General features: G+C 39.2%; 1 protein-coding gene across 1 annotated transcript in view; it reads left to right on the top strand.

The window, feature by feature from the left end:
- LOC128702725 (UDP-glucose:glycoprotein glucosyltransferase 1) overlaps positions 1-17,397 on the top strand; it is a gene marked incomplete at its 5' end in the record, with an annotated part of 261,894 nt that overhangs the window by 152,385 nt on the left and 92,112 nt on the right. Inside the window, 1 exon segment of the mRNA XM_070101800.1 lies at positions 2,503-2,614. Coding sequence (XP_069957901.1) covers positions 2,503-2,614 — 112 coding nt within the window.

Genomic DNA, 17,397 nt, shown 5'->3' with positions numbered 1-17,397 from the left:
ATCATTCCACCAATCGCTCCTCTTCCCTCCTGCACCCACTTTCCTGTAACCACAAACTTCTGCTGAACACTCTAACACTACATTTTTAAACCTACCCCATACCTCTTCGACCCCATTGCCTATGCTCTCATTAGCCCATCTATCCTCCAATAGCTGTTTATATCTTACCCTAACTGCCTCCTCTTTTAGTTTATAAACCTTCACCTCTCTCTTCCCTGATGCTTCTATTCTCCTTGTATCCCATCTACCTTTTACTCTCAGTGTAGCTACAACTAGAAAGTGATCTGATATATCTGTGGCCCCTCTATAAACATGTACATCCTGAAGTCTACTCAACAGTCTTTTATCTACCAATACATAATCCAACAAACTACTGTCATTTCGCCCTACATCATATCGTGTATACTTATTTATCCTCTTTTTCTTAAAATATGTATTACCTATAACTAAACCCCTTTCTATACAAAGTTCAGTCAAAGGGCTCCCATTATCATTTACACCTGGCACCCCAAACTTACCTACCACACCCTCTCTAAAAGTTTCTCCTACTTTAGCATTCAAGTCCCCTACCACAATTACTCTCTCACTTGGTTCAAAGGCTCCTATACATTCACTTAACATCTCCCAAAATCTCTCTCTCTCCTCTGCATTCCTCTCTTCTCCAGGTGCATACACGCTTATTATGACCCACTTCTCGCATCCAACCTTTACTTTAATCCACATAATTCTTGAATTTACACATTCATATTCTCTTTTCTCCTTCCATAACTGATCATTTAACATTACTGCTACCCCTTCCTTTGCTCTAACTCTCTCAGATACTCCAGATTTAATCCCATTTATTTCCCCCCACTGAAACTCTCCTACCCCCTTCAGCTTTGTTTCGCTTAGGGCCAGGACATCCAACTTCTTTTCATTCATAACATCAGCAATCATCTGTTTCTTGTCATCCGCACTACATCCACGCACATTTAAGCAACCCAGTTTTATAAAGTTTTTCTTCTTCTCTTTTTTAGTAATTGTATACAGGAGAAGGGGTTACTAGCCCATTGCTCCCGGCATTTTAGTCGCCTCATACGACACGCATGGCTTACGGAGGAAAGATTCTTTTCCACTTCCCCATGGACAATAGAAGAAATAAAAAAGAACAAGAGCTATTTAGAAAAAGGAGAAAAACCTAGATGTATGTATATATATATATGCATGTGCGTGTCTGTGAAGTGTGACCAAAGTGTAAGTAGGAGTAGCAAGATATCCCTGTTATCTAGCATGTTTATGAGACAGAAAAAGAAACCAGCAATCCTACCATCATGCAAAACAATTACAGGTTTTTGTTTCACAGTCATCTGGCAGGACGGTAGTACTTTTTTTTTTTTTTTTTTTTTTTTTTTTTTTTTTTTTTTTTTTTTTTTTAGGAATTGTGCTAATGATTAAATGGAGAAAACATTATTTTGAAACTTTGAAAATGTTAGCTTGCAAGTCATGCTTAATACCTTTTTTTTGAGTATGAATGAGCCAAGTGGCATCCATGAAGGTGAAGGAAGTCAATGAAAGTTCGGCATGTTCTTAAAAAATTTTTCTGTGCACCTTTTGATTTAATAACGTTAAAGCACCTTTCTCCATATCCATAAGCCATACCACGTGTGGGGTTTGATCAGAGAGTCTCAAAACTCCAGACCGTCACGTTAGCCACTGGGCCATGATAATGGCTTTGAGGGGACTTGAGCTAGAGTTTGTCATGGCCATGCTAGCGGGATATTCGTCTGCAAAACCTTGCATTTGTTGACACGGTGGTGCCTATGCTAACCTTCCTATGGTGTAGAAATATACCTAGTTGGATGAATCTTATTGAAGCTAGCTGGCCCTGTGGCTAACGCAACAGTCTGAAGTTTTGAGACTCTCTGACCGCGAGTTCAAACCCCACCCGTGGTATGATTTGTTTGCAATCATGACATTACGATTTCGTGAGTCACCTTTCTCCATGTGGGAAGTGGAAAAGAATCCTTCCTCTGTAAGTTATGCCTGTCGTAAAAGGTGACTAAAATGCTGGGAGCAAGGGGCTAGTAAGTCCTGTATAAATTACTAAATGTAAAGAAGAAGAAAAGCTTTATAGCTTTCTTCTTTTCCAGGACACCCTGCCTTGGATTGAATGCATATAATGATATAATGAAAGCAGGTTAACTCTTGTAGTGGCTTTTGCTTTTCCTTAATGTGTGTGAGGACAGAGATTATCATAAAGCATGTGAGGTTCCTTTATATAGAGGGAAAGAGGATAAGAAAATGTGTAATAATTGTGTAGGAATAAGTACAATATTAGATACGTTCATAAGCTGAGAGTTCCCTTTGGCCAGTACTAATATTTTTCATTGTTAATAAAATTGTGTTATTTAAAAAATCTGTCAGACAAAATCGAACTGGCTTCAGGGGATGTAATAATTTTGTTTTCTTTTTATTCTGGCTTGTGAATAAGATCTTTGCACGTTTTTTTTTTTTTTTGTGTAGCGAGTTTGAGCTGGAACACCTACTCCTGGAGGGTCACTGTTTTGAGCAGTCATCAGGAAACCCACCGCGAGGTTTACAGTTCACTCTTGGCAACAGACAACAACCTGTAATGGTAATATATACTATTTTACTACATTTTGGACCAAAAAACAGTGTAGTTAGTCTATTCAAAAGAGTTATTTGTTGTGTTACTGTATCAGACAGAAACCCCTGCAAATTTGCTATATTTTTTTGGCTTTTTTCATGGCAATATATAATTTTGTATACATTTTAATGCTAAGTATTAAGAAAAATATTATTTAATAATTTTGTAACATAAATATTAATGTAAATTCAGCATATTTACCGTACGTATACCAAAGAAAATGGGCTTGCATGAATTTATTTATTTTATTTATTTATTAATTTGAACATGATACAGTGAAGTACAAAGTTATTACAGTGCAACATGCCAAAGCTCCTTGTATGCAGAGCATTATGAGCAGGCTTAAAATTAACTTAAGATTAACTAAGCAATGATATATTCAGTGGTAAAAACATTATTGTAAACAGATAACAATTTAGCACAAATGAGTATTACAAAGACAGGTCATATGGTCATTTACTGTGTTGGGTTCAATCCCGGCCGGGGTATGGTTTTTTTAAAAAATAAAGTTTGATTGGGTCACAGGTTAGACATTTATAGAATAAAATAATGAGAAACATTTATGATACAATTAATGAGATACAAATATTCAGTATTTATTTAGTTGTGGGTGAGTAAGTGATTTTTGAGAAGAGACTTGAATTTATAAACAGACAGTGTTTCTTTTATATTCACAGGTAATGAATTCCAGATTTTAGGGCCTTTTATGTGCATGAGTTTTTGCATAGCGTGAGATGGACTCGAGGAACATCAAAGAGTGATCTGTGCCTTGTGTTATGGTCATGTGTTCTGTTGAGGTTGGTAAGGAGACATTTGAGGGGAGGGTTTATATCAGAATTAAGTGTTCTATGAATGTAGTAGGTGCTGTAATAAGTATGGATGTTTTGAATGGTGAGTAGGTTTAGAGTTTTGAATATTGGTGGAGTGTGCTGCCTGTAGTGGGAATTTGTTATCTTTCTGACTGCAGGCTTTTGTTGGGTAATTAATGGTCTGAGATGGTTTATTGTTGTTGAGCCCCATGCACAAATTCCATAGGTGAGATAGGGGTAAATAAGTGAGTGATATAGGGCCAGGAGGGCTGACTGTGGAACATAGTACCATATCTTTGATAGTATGCCTACGGTCTTGGAATTTTTTTTTTAAATTTGTTGTATATGTGTTTGAAATTCTTATTCTTTTTAGTAATCTTTACAGGAAAAGGGGTTACTAGCCCATTGTTCCCGGCATTTTAGTTGACTTTTACAACACGCATGGCTTACGGAGGAAAGATTCTTATTCCACTTCCCCATGGATATAAAAGGAAAAGTAATAAGACCAAGAACTATTAAGATAAAATCAAAGAAAACTCAGATGAGTGTGTATAAATAAACGTGTACATGTATGTGTAGTGTGACCTAAGTGTAAGTAGAAGTAGCAAGACGTACCTGTAATCTTGCATATTTATGAGACAGACAAAAGACACCAGCAATCCTACCATCATGTAAAACAATTACAGGCTTTCGTTTTACACTCACTTGGCAGGACGGTAGTACCTCCCTGGATGGTTGCTGTCTACCAACCTACTACCTCTGAATTGGCAGTTTGGAGGGATATGTTGTGTATCTCTATACGTATATGCTTCTAAACTGTTATATTCTGAGCACCTCTGCAAAAGCAGTGATAATGTGTGAGTGTGGTGAAAGTGTTGAATGATGATGAAAGTATTTTCTTTTTGGGGATTTTCTTTCTTTTTTTTGGGTCACCCTGCCTCGGTGGGAGACGACCGACTTGTTGAAAAAAAAAAAAAAAAAAAAGTGTTTGAAATTTGAGTTTATTATCAAGGTGGATTCTTAAGTATTTTCCCTCTGTGAGTTTTGTGATAGGTGATCCGTTTATCTTTATGTTAGGAGGAACGTCTGTAGCTCTGTTACCAAACTGAATGAAGTAGGTTTTATCAATGTTTAGAGTAAGTTTGTTAGTACTCATCCAGGTAGGTATTTTCTGTAATTCGGTATTTACAGTATTGGCTAGCGTGACTGGGCTCGGGTGAGAGAAGACGTATGTAGTGTCATCTGCAAATAGTGTGGGTTTGAGTAGTTGCAATGCATTTGGTAGGTCATTTATGTATATGAGAAAGAGAAGAGGGCCTAGGACACTTCCCTGTGGGACACCAACTGTAATTGGCTGTGCTGAAGAGTTTGCCCCGTTTGTGTACACATATTGGCTTTTGTTACTGAGGTAAGACTTTAGGTAGTTGAGGCAGTGTCCTCTTATACCATAGTGCGACAATTTTATATGAAGCAAGTCATTGTCAGCTGTATCAAAAGCTTCACGTAAGTCTATGAAGATTCCCAGTGGGACTTCTTTTTTCTCTATTGCAGTGTATGTGTGTTCTAGCGTGTGTATAATAGCATCATTAGTATATTTTTATTAGGCCTGAACCCAAATTGACAGGGGTTGAGTATGTTGTGGGAGATGAGGTAGGAATAGATTCACTTATGATTTAATTTTTCGAAGATTTTAGAGAGAGGGTGTAAGTTGGATATTGGCCTATAGTTATTCAAGTCTGTTTGGTCTCCTCCTTTATGGATCGGGGTGACCCTTGCTATTTTGAGAACTGTAGGGAAGGTAGAGGATTCTATGGATTTGTTAAAGAGTGTTGCAATGATTGGTGATAGTACTTGTGATGCTTTTTTGTATATAAAGGGTGGTAAGGTATTTAAATCTCCTGTCTTGTTTTTTAGTGTGTTGATAATAAGGGAGACTACAGCAGGGTTAGTCGGATTACAGTACATATGGGGGTAACATCGGCATGTTACATTTTAGCACTGCAGGAGACAGCAGTACAGTACTGTGTATGGGTTTATCTCTACATTCTTTGTTTTTTTAAGGGTGATGTATGAAGCTGAGTTTGAAATTAAATTAAAGTGTTTTGGGGGCATATTTAGTGTTTAACCCTTAAACGGTCCAAACGTATATATAGGTTCACTCGTGTAGCGCCCCAAACATATATATATGTTTTATTTTTCCTGCCTCCAAATTTGGCATGATTGGCCTGAGATGCCTGGTCAGCATAGAATTGGTCTTAACACTCGGTGTGCGCAGTATTAAAAAAATCTGGGACCACTTAGTACCTTGTGGGAGCACCAGTTAAATTGAGCACCAGCTAGAGCAAACAGTACAGCAAACACTAATAATTCACTGATGTAATGTCATATTAACAATTCTGTTTTAACAGGAAAGTGATGTTAACCCCAAGTTTAGGGTCTGTCGATCTCTGTCTATCTGTCTGTCTATCTGTCTCTATCTCCTGTCTGTCTCTGTCTATATCTGTCTCTGTCTATCTCTGTCTCTGTCTATCTCTGTCTCTATCTGTCTGTCTATGTTTCTGTCTATCTATGTCTGTCTCTGCCTTTGTCTATCTGTCTCTGTCTATCTCTTTCAATCTGTCTTTGTCTATCTGTCTCACAGGTACACATAAATACAAGTATACGTAGTATAAATTACCTAGGATAACCCAAAAATCCAGACAAAGTGCTATACTCTGCTTGAAGATGTGAGTAAAGGTGATGACGCAGTCTTGAGGCTCTCTCTGAGACAGAGAGCTAGATGGATAGACAGATAGACAGGGAGCTTGACAGACAGACAAATAGACAGACAGAAATGTTAGTGTACCAGCAAAAACAAAGCAAGGGGGATGGTCATCTAATCTTTTCTTATCAGCTGCACCCTCCCCCACCCTAGTTTATGCTCATCAAACGTCAGCTCTTATCAGATGTTATCTCCCCTTATCTTGTCACTGTCAGGGGTGAACTTTTTTTATTACTTATTATTATTATGTATTATTTTGGTGGGGGGAAATAAATGGGATTAAATCTGGAGTATCTGAGAGAGTTAGAGCAAAGGAAGGGGTAGCAGTAATGTTGAAGGATCAGTTATGGAAGGAGAAAAGAGAATATGAATGTGTAAATTCAAGAATTATGTGGATTAAAGTAAAGGTTGGATGCGAAAAGTGGGTCATAATAAGCGTGTATGCACCTGGAGAAGAGAGGAATGTAGAGGAGAGAGAGAGATTTTCGGAGATGTTAAGTAAATGTATAGGAGCCTTTGAACCAAGTGAGAGAGTAATTGTGGTAGGGGACCTGAATGCTAAAGTAGGAGAAACTTTTAGAAAGGGTGTGGTAGGTAAGTTTGGGGTGCCAGGTGTAAATGATAATGGGAGCCCTTTGATTGAACTTTGTATAGAAAGGGGTTTAGTTATAGGTAATACATATTTTAAGAAAAAGAGGATAAATAAGTATACAAGTTATATGATGTAGGGCGAAATGACAGTAGTTTGTTGGATTATGTATTGGTAGATAAAAGACTATTGAGTAGACTTCAGGATGTACATGTTTATAGAGGGGCCACAGATATATCAGATCACTTTCTAGTTGTAGCTACACTGAGAGTAAAAGGTAGATGGGATACAAGGAGAATAGAAGCATCAGGGAAGAGAGAGGTGAAGGTTTATAAACTAAAAGAGGAGGCAGTTAGGGTAAGATATAAACAGCTATTGGAGGATAGATGGGCTAATGAGAGCATAGGCAATGGGGTCGAAGAGGTATGGGGTAGGTTTAAAAATGTAGTGTTCAGCAGAAGTTTGTGGTTACAGGAAAGTGGGTGTGGGAGGGAAGAGGAGCGATTGGTGGAATGATGATGTAAAGAGAGTAGTAAGGGAGAAAAAGTTAGCATATGAGAAGTTTTTACGAAGTAGAAGTGATGCAAGGAGGGAAGAGTATATGGAGAAAAAGAGAGAGGTTAAGAGAGTGGTGAAGCAATGTAAAAAGAGAGCAAATGAGAGAGTGGGTGAGATGTTATCAACAAATTTTGTTGAAAATAAGAAAAAGTTTTGGAATGAGATTAACAAGTTAAGGAAGCCTAGAGAACAAATGGATTTATCAGTTAAAAATAGGAGTGGAGAGTTAGAGGTATTGGGAAGATGGAGGGAATATTTTGAGGAATTGTTAAATGTTGATGAAGTTAGGGAAGCTGTGATTTCGTGTATAGGGCAAGGAGGAATAACATCTTGTAGGAGTGAGGAAGAGCCAGTTGTGAGTGTGGGGGAAGTTTGTGAGGCAGTAGGTAAAATGAAAGAGGGTAAGGCAGCCGGGATTGATGGGATAAAGATAGAAATGTTAAAAGCAGGTGGGGATATAGTTTTGGAGTGGTTGGTGCAATTATTTAATAAATGTATGGAAGAGGGTAAGGTACCTAGGGATTGGCAGAGAGCATGCATAGTTCCTTTGTATAAAGGCAAAGGGGACAAAAGAGAGTGCAAAAATTATAGGGGGATAAGTCTGTTGAGTATACCTGGTAAAGTGTATGGTAGTTATTATTGAAAGAATTAAGAGTAAGATGGAAAATAGGATAACAGATGAACAAGGATGCTTTAGGAAAGGTAGGGGGTGTGTGGACCAGGTGTTTACAGTGAAACATATAAGTGAACAGTATTTAGATAAGGCTAAAGAGGTCTTTGTGGCATTTATGGATTTGGAAAAGGCGTATGACAGGGTGGATGGGGGGCAATGTGGCAGATGTTGCAGGTGTATTGTGTAGGAGGTAGGTTTCTGAAAGCAGTGAAGAGTTTTTACGAGGATAGTGAGGCTCAAGTTAGAGTATGTAGGAAAGAGGGAAATCATTTCCCAGTAAAAGTAGGCCTTAGACAAGGATGTGTGATGTCACCATGGTTGTTTAATATATTTATAGATGGGGTTGTAAGAGAAGTAAATGCGAGGGTCTTGACAAGAGGTGTGGAGTTAAAAGATAAAGAATCACACATAAAGTGGGAGTTGTCACAGTTGCTCTTTGCTGATGACACTGTGCTCTTGGGAGATTCTGAAGAGAAGTTGCAGAGATTGGTGGATGAATTTGGTAGGGTGTGCAAAAGAAGAAAATTAAAAGTGAATACAGGAAAGAGTAAGGTTATGAGGATAACAAAAATATTAGGTGATGAAAGATTGGATATCAGATTGGAGGGAGAGAGTATGGAGGAGGTGAATGTATTCAGTTACTTGGGAGTGGACGTGTCAGCGGATGGGTCTATGAAAGATGAGGTGAATCATAGAATTGATGAGGAGAAAAGGGTGAGTGGTGCACTTAGGAGTCTGTGGAGACAAAGAACTTTGTCCTTGGAGGCAAAGAGGGAAATGTATGAGAGTATAGTTTTACCAACGCTCTTATATGGGTGTGAAGTGTGGGTGATGAATGTTGCAGCAAGGAGAAGGCTGGAGGCAGTGGAGATGTCATGTCTGAGGGCAATGTGTGGTGTGAATATAATGCAGAGAATTCGTAGTTTGGAAGTTAGGAGGAGGTGCGGAATTACCAAAACTGTTATCCAGAGGGCTGAGGAAGGGTTGTTGAGGTGGTTCGGACATGTAGAGAGAATGGAGCGAAACAGAATGACTTCAAGAGTGTATCAGTCTGTAGTGGAAGGAAGACGGGGTAGGGGTCGGCCTAGGAAAGGTTGGAGGGAGGGGGTAAAGGAGGCTTTGTGTGCGAGGGGCTTGGACTTCCAGCAGGCATGTGTGAGCATGGTTGGGGTAAGAGGTTGTCTTCAGCATTCATTGTGATGTCTGATATATTATTATTTCAGTGAGGTACATTAGGTGGCAGTAGCCTGAACTAACTCAAGTGGAAGTTGTCATTGAATTTGAACCTCTTGTTTAATGTGATGTATGTCAGAATTCTAATTTTATACTCAATATTACCTCTCTCTCTCTCTCTCTCTCTCTCTCTCTCTCTCTATCTCTATCTCTATCTCTATCTCTCTCTATCTCTCTCTATCTCTCTCTATCTCTCTATCTCTCTCTATCTCTCTCTCTCTCTCTCTCTCTCTCTCTCTCATATTTGTGATAAGGTGTAAGACCTCGCCTGTACCATCCATTATATCATTATATGTACCATATTATTAACACACATACAAGAGGTCTCTGAGTGTGTTTTTGGTGGGGTGTGTGTCGTATTGAGTGGTGGTGGTCTGGGTTGAGTATGGTTGGAGGTGTTCATTGAACTTGAGCACTTGTGTCTTGTGATCTATTTTGGACTTCTGACTTTGTAGTGAATATTTGCTCTTGCATAAGCTATAGCGAGGAATTCTTGTGTTAAGTGATAAGCGAGGAATTCTTGTGTTGTGAGTCTTACACCAGATATCATCACTGGCAAACATGGCAACTGTTATAGAGGAACCTATTTCTGCAGGTGATGGAAATGATGATAGCTTCCAGACCTTTAAAAGTAAACAAAAGAGAAAAAGTGAGAAAGGGCTAGAGCGTCGATGTAGTCAGACTCACTTGACTCGTACACAATGTGACACTAAACGTCCTTGGTGCACAGAGGCTGCAAGAAGTCTTTCTTCAAAGGAAGAATGTGTTAATCTGAACTTCCCTGACAACACCCCGCTGCCTGCTAAGTGTGCATGGCTAATGGAAGCTGTAAACAAGCATCCTAACTCAAGGATCCAATTTAGGAAAAACACACACAACTTTGTTTGTGGAACAGAATGCAGAACTGATCAATGATCTACTTAGTACACCTTATGGGGATATTAAGCTGCTCCGACCTCCATCAGACACTCACCACTTTAAAAAATGGGTAATGATAATTTCAGAAATTGTGTGAAAACAAAGATGAATAGGAAAAATGTGCAGAAGAAAAAACATATGATGGTATTTTATGCTAACAGTCGAAGTGCAAGAAATAAAATTAATGAACTACGTTTGGTAGCATGTGCTGGGAACTTTGATATCATTGCATTAACTGAAACGTGGTATGATTTAAAGAGTCGGGATATGACTGCTGAGTGTAATATTCAGGGATTTAAGTTATTCAATGTGGATAGATGTAATGGGAAGGGGGGAGGAGTTGCATTGTATGTTCGAGAAAATATTAATTGTTGCATAAAAACAGGTATAAAAATAGATGGAGCAGTAACAGAGTCTGTTTGGGTAGAGTTCGTGGAGGGTCAAGAAAAACTAATTCTAGGTGTAATATACCGACCTCCAGGCTTGGATCACGATAGAGGGAGACTTCTTTGGGACGAAATTGTTAGGGCTTCTGGACACAGTAACGTAGTCATAGTAGGGGACTTTAACTTTAGCCAAATTGACTGGAATTCTTTGACAGGTAATCTAGAGTCCAGTGACTTCATGGAAACAGTTCAGGACTGTTTTCTGAAACAGAGTGTAACTGAACCTACCAGGGGTAATAATTTGCTAGACCTAGTCTTGTCAAATAAGGAAACACTCGTGAATAATCTGGAGATCACAGAAGAGCTTGGCGCAAGTGATCACAAATCCATCACCTTTAGCATTAATTGGGAAAGCAAGAATAATGATAATACAGTAAAAATCCCCGATTTTTGTTCTGCCGATTATAATGGACTTAGGGAACATCTGTCTAATCTTGATTGGGGTTATCTAGCTAATGATTTTATTGACGATAATCATACTTATGAATATGAAGGGATCTGCTTTTATGATTGTTTTCTTAATAATGTACACAGTGCCCAGAGTATATACATTCCCCAGAGAGAAATTAGGTCTAATAATAACGATCCCAAATGGGTTAACAGGAGGCTAAAGCATCTATTAGGGGAGAAAAGGGGAATTTATAGGCGCATCAGAAGAGGAGAGGTTAACCTTACTGACCAATATGTTCAGCTTAAAAGAGAAGTAAAAAAGGCGATTAGAAAGGCTAAACGTGACTATGAAATTAGAGTTGCTAATGAATCAAAGACTAATCCAAAGGGGTTCTTTCAAGTGTATAGGACGAAGGTGAAGGAAAAAGTAGGACCTCTGAAATCTGGGAATGGACAGCTGACGGATAATGAACTGGAAATGTGTTCCTTATTTAATGACTATTTTTTGTCAGTTTTTACACAGGAAGATGTAAATGAGATTCCAGTAATTAACAATTATTTAGTTCCTGATGAATTTAAGTTAACTAATATTACTGTCACGAGGGACATGGTTATTAAACAGATAGACAAACTGAAACAAAACAAGTCCCCGGGACCCGATGAGTTGTTTTCAAGGGTACTTAAGGAATGCAAGATGGAGCTTAGTCAGCCATTAACGAGTGTATTCAATGCGTCCATCCTTACCAGTGTTGTGCCAGAGATGTGGAAGATGGCTAATGTGGTTCCTATATTCAAATCAGGGGATAAGTCCACTCCTTCAAATTACCGTCCAATAAGCCTGACATCTATAGTGGGCAAGTTATTAGAATCAGTTATAGCTGACATTATCAGAAGTCACCTTGAAGAGCATAACTTGATAAATGAATCTCAGCATGGATTCACGAGAGGTCGTTCCTGCCTGACAAACTTACTGACGTTCTTCAATAGAACATTTGAGGCAGTTGACAGTGATAAGGAATATGATATTGTTTATTTGGATTTTAGTAAAGCCTTCGACAGAGTACCTCACAAGAGACTCTTAAGAAAAGTGGCAGCTCATGGTATAGGAGGTAAAGTTCTAGCATGGATTGAGGCATGGCTTACCAATAGAAAGCAGAGAGTTACCATTAATGGAGTGAAATCTGAATGGGGATTAGTCACTAGTGGCGTTCCACAAGGATCAGTTTTAGGCCCTCTCTTGTTCATAATTTACATTAATGACCTTGATGAAGGGATTACTAGTGACATGAGTAAGTTTGCTGATGATACAAAGATAGGCCGTATAATTCACTCTGAGGAGGATATCAATGAACTCCAGGACGATTTGAACAAATTAATGTCTTGGTCTGAGAAATGGCAGATGAAGTTTAATGTGGATAAGTGTAAGGTACTTGCCCTTGGTAATGAAAATAACCCTCGAAGCTATAATCTAGGTGAAGTAGAGCTTGGTCATACAGAATGTGAAAAAGACTTGGGAGTCATGGTAAGCAGAAATCTAAAGCCAAGACAGCAGTGCCTCAGTGTGCGCAACAAGGCCAACAGATTACTTGGATTTATCTCAAGAAGTATAAGTAACAGAAGTCCAAAAGTTATTTTGCAGCTCTATACATCACTAGTGAGGCCTCATTTGGATTATGCTGCTCAGTTTTGGTCCCCTTACTACAGGATGGACATAGACTCATTAGAGAACATACAGAGAAGAATGACTAAAATGATTTACTGTGTAAGGAACCTCCCGTATGAAGATAGACTTAAAGCCTTAAATCTCCACTCTCTGGAGAGGCGTAGAATGAGGGGAGATATCATTGAAGTGTATAAGTGGATGACGGGCATAAACAAGGGAGACATTAATAAAGTACTGAGGGTGTCGAACCAGGTAAGAACCAGGAATAATGGATTTAAGTTGGATAAATTTAGATTTAGAAAGGACATAGGTAAGTACTGGTTTTCTAACAGAGTTGTAGATGCGTGGAACAGTCTTCCCAGTGGGCTGATAGAGGTTAGGACCTTGGGTAGCTTTAAGAAGAGACTGGACAAATATATGAGTGGGAGGGGCTGGGTTTGATTGGTGTCAATGGGTACGGGAGTTATTTCTTGAGTAGCTTTAGGTAGATGTCGTTTTGATAAGGACCTGCCTCGTATGGGCCAGTAGGCCTTCTGCAGTGTTCCTACATTCTTATGTTCTTATGTATCATAATCTTTGGATACCCTCACTGCATGGACCCATCCCATTTGACTCTCAGTGAGCATATCATCAAGCCTAAAAGACTTAAAGGAAAATCCCAAATTATTGCCAGTTGGGTGGGTCCTGTGCCCCTCCCCCGGAATATCTGGGTGCATGGTTTACGTTTCCTAAACATCGAAGTGTACCTACCCCCTAAACGTAGGTGTTACAAATGCCAGCACTATGGCCATGTTGCAGTAGACTGTGGAATACTACATTCTTGGTGTGGTAAGTGTGCTGGGAAACATTCCACTAGAGAATGCACAGTAGGCCCTGACAGCCAAAAATTTAAGTGTATTAACTGTAAAGAAGTTGGGGTTACAGTTTCCCACAAGGACTGCAGTCAGAACCCAAACAACCTTTGATGTAAACCTGATAACAGCCCTTTAATGGTAACTGAGGATGAGGCCATCAAGTCTACCACAGCCAGATCTGAGACTGAACCTCTGCAAAGTGTGCAAGAACCCCACCTCACTGCAAATGATTCTGGTGATACCAGAATGCCATCACACACACCAGCTGTGGAGGAGCTAGCCATCCCTGCTAGCACATATGGAACTACTGGTCTGCCACTACAGATACCTATGGCTACACCTGAATATGGGGATAAGTTTGCCATTTCTCCCAATACACACAACTACAACAGTCAGACGGACACCACACAGGTAACCCCCCTGGAAATTGGAGATGAGTCAGATGCACAGGACCTACCTGCAATGAATGATGAAACAGAGAACACTAATGTAACCATGGTACCTGTTAAGGTGATAGGTGTTAAAGGAAGCACTAACCCAGAAGTGCCATCCTCCGAAGAGGCATTGGATTCGCCTGACCTTCCTCATATTATAAAAAATTTCCAGAAAAAAACTGAACATCTTGAACAGTTCCTGACAAGTTTAATAAATATCTGTAATCAGGAAGATGCTCTTGAGCATGGTGATGATGTCAAAAGTGCAGCAATCTCCGTTCAGCTTCCAGCAATTTGTGAGAAAGAAGCCCATGACTCTTGCCTTCAAGACTTGCCTTTTAACTGGCTGCCAAGATGCCGAAAAATTCTTAAAAATAAAGGTCCTGAAGATAAAGACGTACAAACTATGCTATTTGGTCTTAAGTGTCTGCACACTGTAGTCAAAGCATAATAGTTTTACCATCTTATGAACAAGAGATTGTAATAGCTCACTACAATGGATACATTACAAATCTTTTCATGGAACATTGCTTCCATCAGGAAGCGGTTGCCTGACTTACATCATATTAGTGCAACCAAGAATATTGATGTCATCTGTTTGCAGGAATGTAGATTGAAAGATGGAGCACCTCCACCAAACTTGCCTGGATATGCAGCTTATAACCTAAGGTCAACCAACTGTTGTGTGATGTATGTCAGAAAGAACTTGCCACATTCACTCCTTTCCTTGCAGAGTCGAGTTAACATGCAGTATCATGGTGTCAAAGTATATGCAGGCGATTTTTCCATAAACATTTATAATCTCTATGCCCCAGCGAACCAGCTTAGACCTGATGCTTTACCAGATCGCATCTATAGTGAACCTACCATCATTCTTGGAGATTTTAATGCCTGACTTAAGAATATTGGTGGGTCTATAACAAACACCAATGGAACTAAACTAGTGAGATTGCTAAATGAGCATGATAATGTTCGAATTGTGGGCACTACTGAGCCTACTCACATATATGGTGGCATACTAGATCTGTGTCTTGGATTTAATACATCATATACGATGCATGACTCTGTCATAGTTGATGATCTTCTATCTGATCACTTCCCAAGACTAACAACTGTCAATCTTGATCACATCTCCAGCAATCAAGGAGCTAAATACAGAAGGAGGAAACTTATTCTCAAACCAGAACACAGAGACAACTTTATTAACCACTTGGATCAATGGTATAAGAATTACGAGCCCATTGGCACACAAAAATTTAATGATGATTTAATTACCACTATTGAGAGTGTTCTCACAGATCAAGTGGGCAGGAATAGGAAACAAAGACCCTCCACTATAAATAACAATAAAAACCAATGTAAATACTATAATGATCCACAGCTACGCAATCTAACACATGCAGCTAGGAGGATTGGTAAAGCATACCGTGAATGTAGAACCCCAGACCTGCTCAGAACGTTCCAAGCTGCACTAACAAATGCAAGGAATAGAAAGGAAGAACTTAGGCAACAGGAATGGGAACAGTTTGTTAGTGGATTAAATAGGTCCACCCCTTTGAGTTTGGCTTGGAGAGGTATAAATAAAATAACCAGGAAAAAGACTGGCAATGTTGCTCATCCCTTTCCTCTTGAAAAAGCAAATGACCTCATAAATGACTGGTCCAAAACATCCAGGCATGAAAGCCTTCCATCTCATATTAGAAAAAATTTAGAGAGTACTTCTGAAGAAATGTTGAAACTGATTAATTTTATGAGCCAAAATTTTGATGAGAGTGATTGCCTCTTTACCGAGTATGAATTAGATAATGCATTAACCAAAGGTCGATCAACTGCTCCTGGAGAGGATGGTATAACTTATGATATTCTCAGAACTCTAAGGCACGTGCCTGATAACCCTTTGTTGGCACTGTATAATCTCAGTTACATTGAGGGCATTCTTCCTACTTCCTGGACCAATAGTCTCATTGTGCCTATCCCTAAGCCCCAACAGCCTGATACATTTAAGCCGATCTCCTTAACTAGTTGTCTTTGTAAAACTTTTGAAAGAATGATGCTTAACAGACTGTACTACAGAATCAGACACCAACTTTCCCCCTACCTCTATGGGTTCATGAAAGGTAAAAGTGTGCAGAACTGTATTTCCACCTTTCTCACTGCACACACCTCTACTAGTTTTACCACTTTTCTTGATCTAAAATCTGCATTTGATATTGCAAACAGAACCGTTATACTACATGAACTTGCCAAAATGAATATTGGTGGTAGCTTACTCTGCTGGATAATAGGATACCTGTCAAATAGAGTATCCTCTGTCCTTTACCAAGGCTTCAGAAGTGATTCTAAAGAAATGTCTTTAGGTACACCGCAAGGAGGAGTTCTTAGTCCCATGCTATTTAATATGCTCTACCTGCCTCACCTAAACATATAGCTATAAGCTATGCTGATGATATCATGATCCATACAACAGGGCATAAGAAGATGAATACCATTCTTAATGAAGTTCAAGCAATTTGTAATCGACTAGGCCTCATAATATCTTCCTCTAAAACAAAGATATTAACAAGCAAACGACATCCCCCACCCATCTATTTGCAGGGTGAAATCATTAGCTACGTTAAAACTTACAGATATCTTGGTGTAGATGTACCCTTTAACAAATCCACTATACCACAACTAAACAAGAAATGCAAAGCTAGGCTAAATGCTCTCAAAGCTGTTGCTGGCTACAATCCCAACTATGGTGCTAATGTGAGAATCGTGAGAATGATGTACATAGCCTATGTTAGGTCCTTAATTGATTATGCTGCTCCCATGTTGATATTAGCTAGAGAAAGTTCTCTCCGACCCTTGGAGTTAATGCAAAATGAAGCTCTCAGGATTATTCTTGGCTGTCCCAGATCTACAGAAGTTCTTAACATGAGGAAGGAGCTTGGTATTTCTAGTATCAGTGATAGGATTGTTGAAATTAACACTGTACTCGGTATTAGAATGTTGAGAAACGAACCAGACACTGTCACAGTGAATCTTACCAAGTGTCTAGAGGTAAATACACACAGATCTAAATGGATTGTGAAAACGTGCGATTGCATTAAGTTTTATAACCTACATGAACTGTATCACTGTAGGCAACAAGAGCATTTCACCCCTCCATGGAAGATGTGTTCATTTAATATCACATGCCTACAAGTCCCTCCCAAGAAGCTCATTGCTAGTAATCCCTTCCTTAAATCTCTTGTTAGAGCAACTGCTCAAGAAGAAATTTCTCACCTAGCCGGTAGTAATAAGTTATCACAAGTTATATACACTGATGGATCTAAACAGGAGTCTTCTGGCAGGGCTGCATCTGCTCTTGTTGCCACCTCCCTAGTTAAGAACGATAATAAATTTGTTGAGTTAGGCATAAGAATTAACAACTGGGCGTC

Source organism: Cherax quadricarinatus, chromosome 79 (assembly GCF_038502225.1).
Source record: "Cherax quadricarinatus isolate ZL_2023a chromosome 79, ASM3850222v1, whole genome shotgun sequence".
Classification (NCBI taxonomy): Eukaryota; Metazoa; Arthropoda; class Malacostraca; order Decapoda; family Parastacidae; genus Cherax; species Cherax quadricarinatus.
This window is presented reverse-complemented; position numbering and strand designations above follow the sequence as displayed.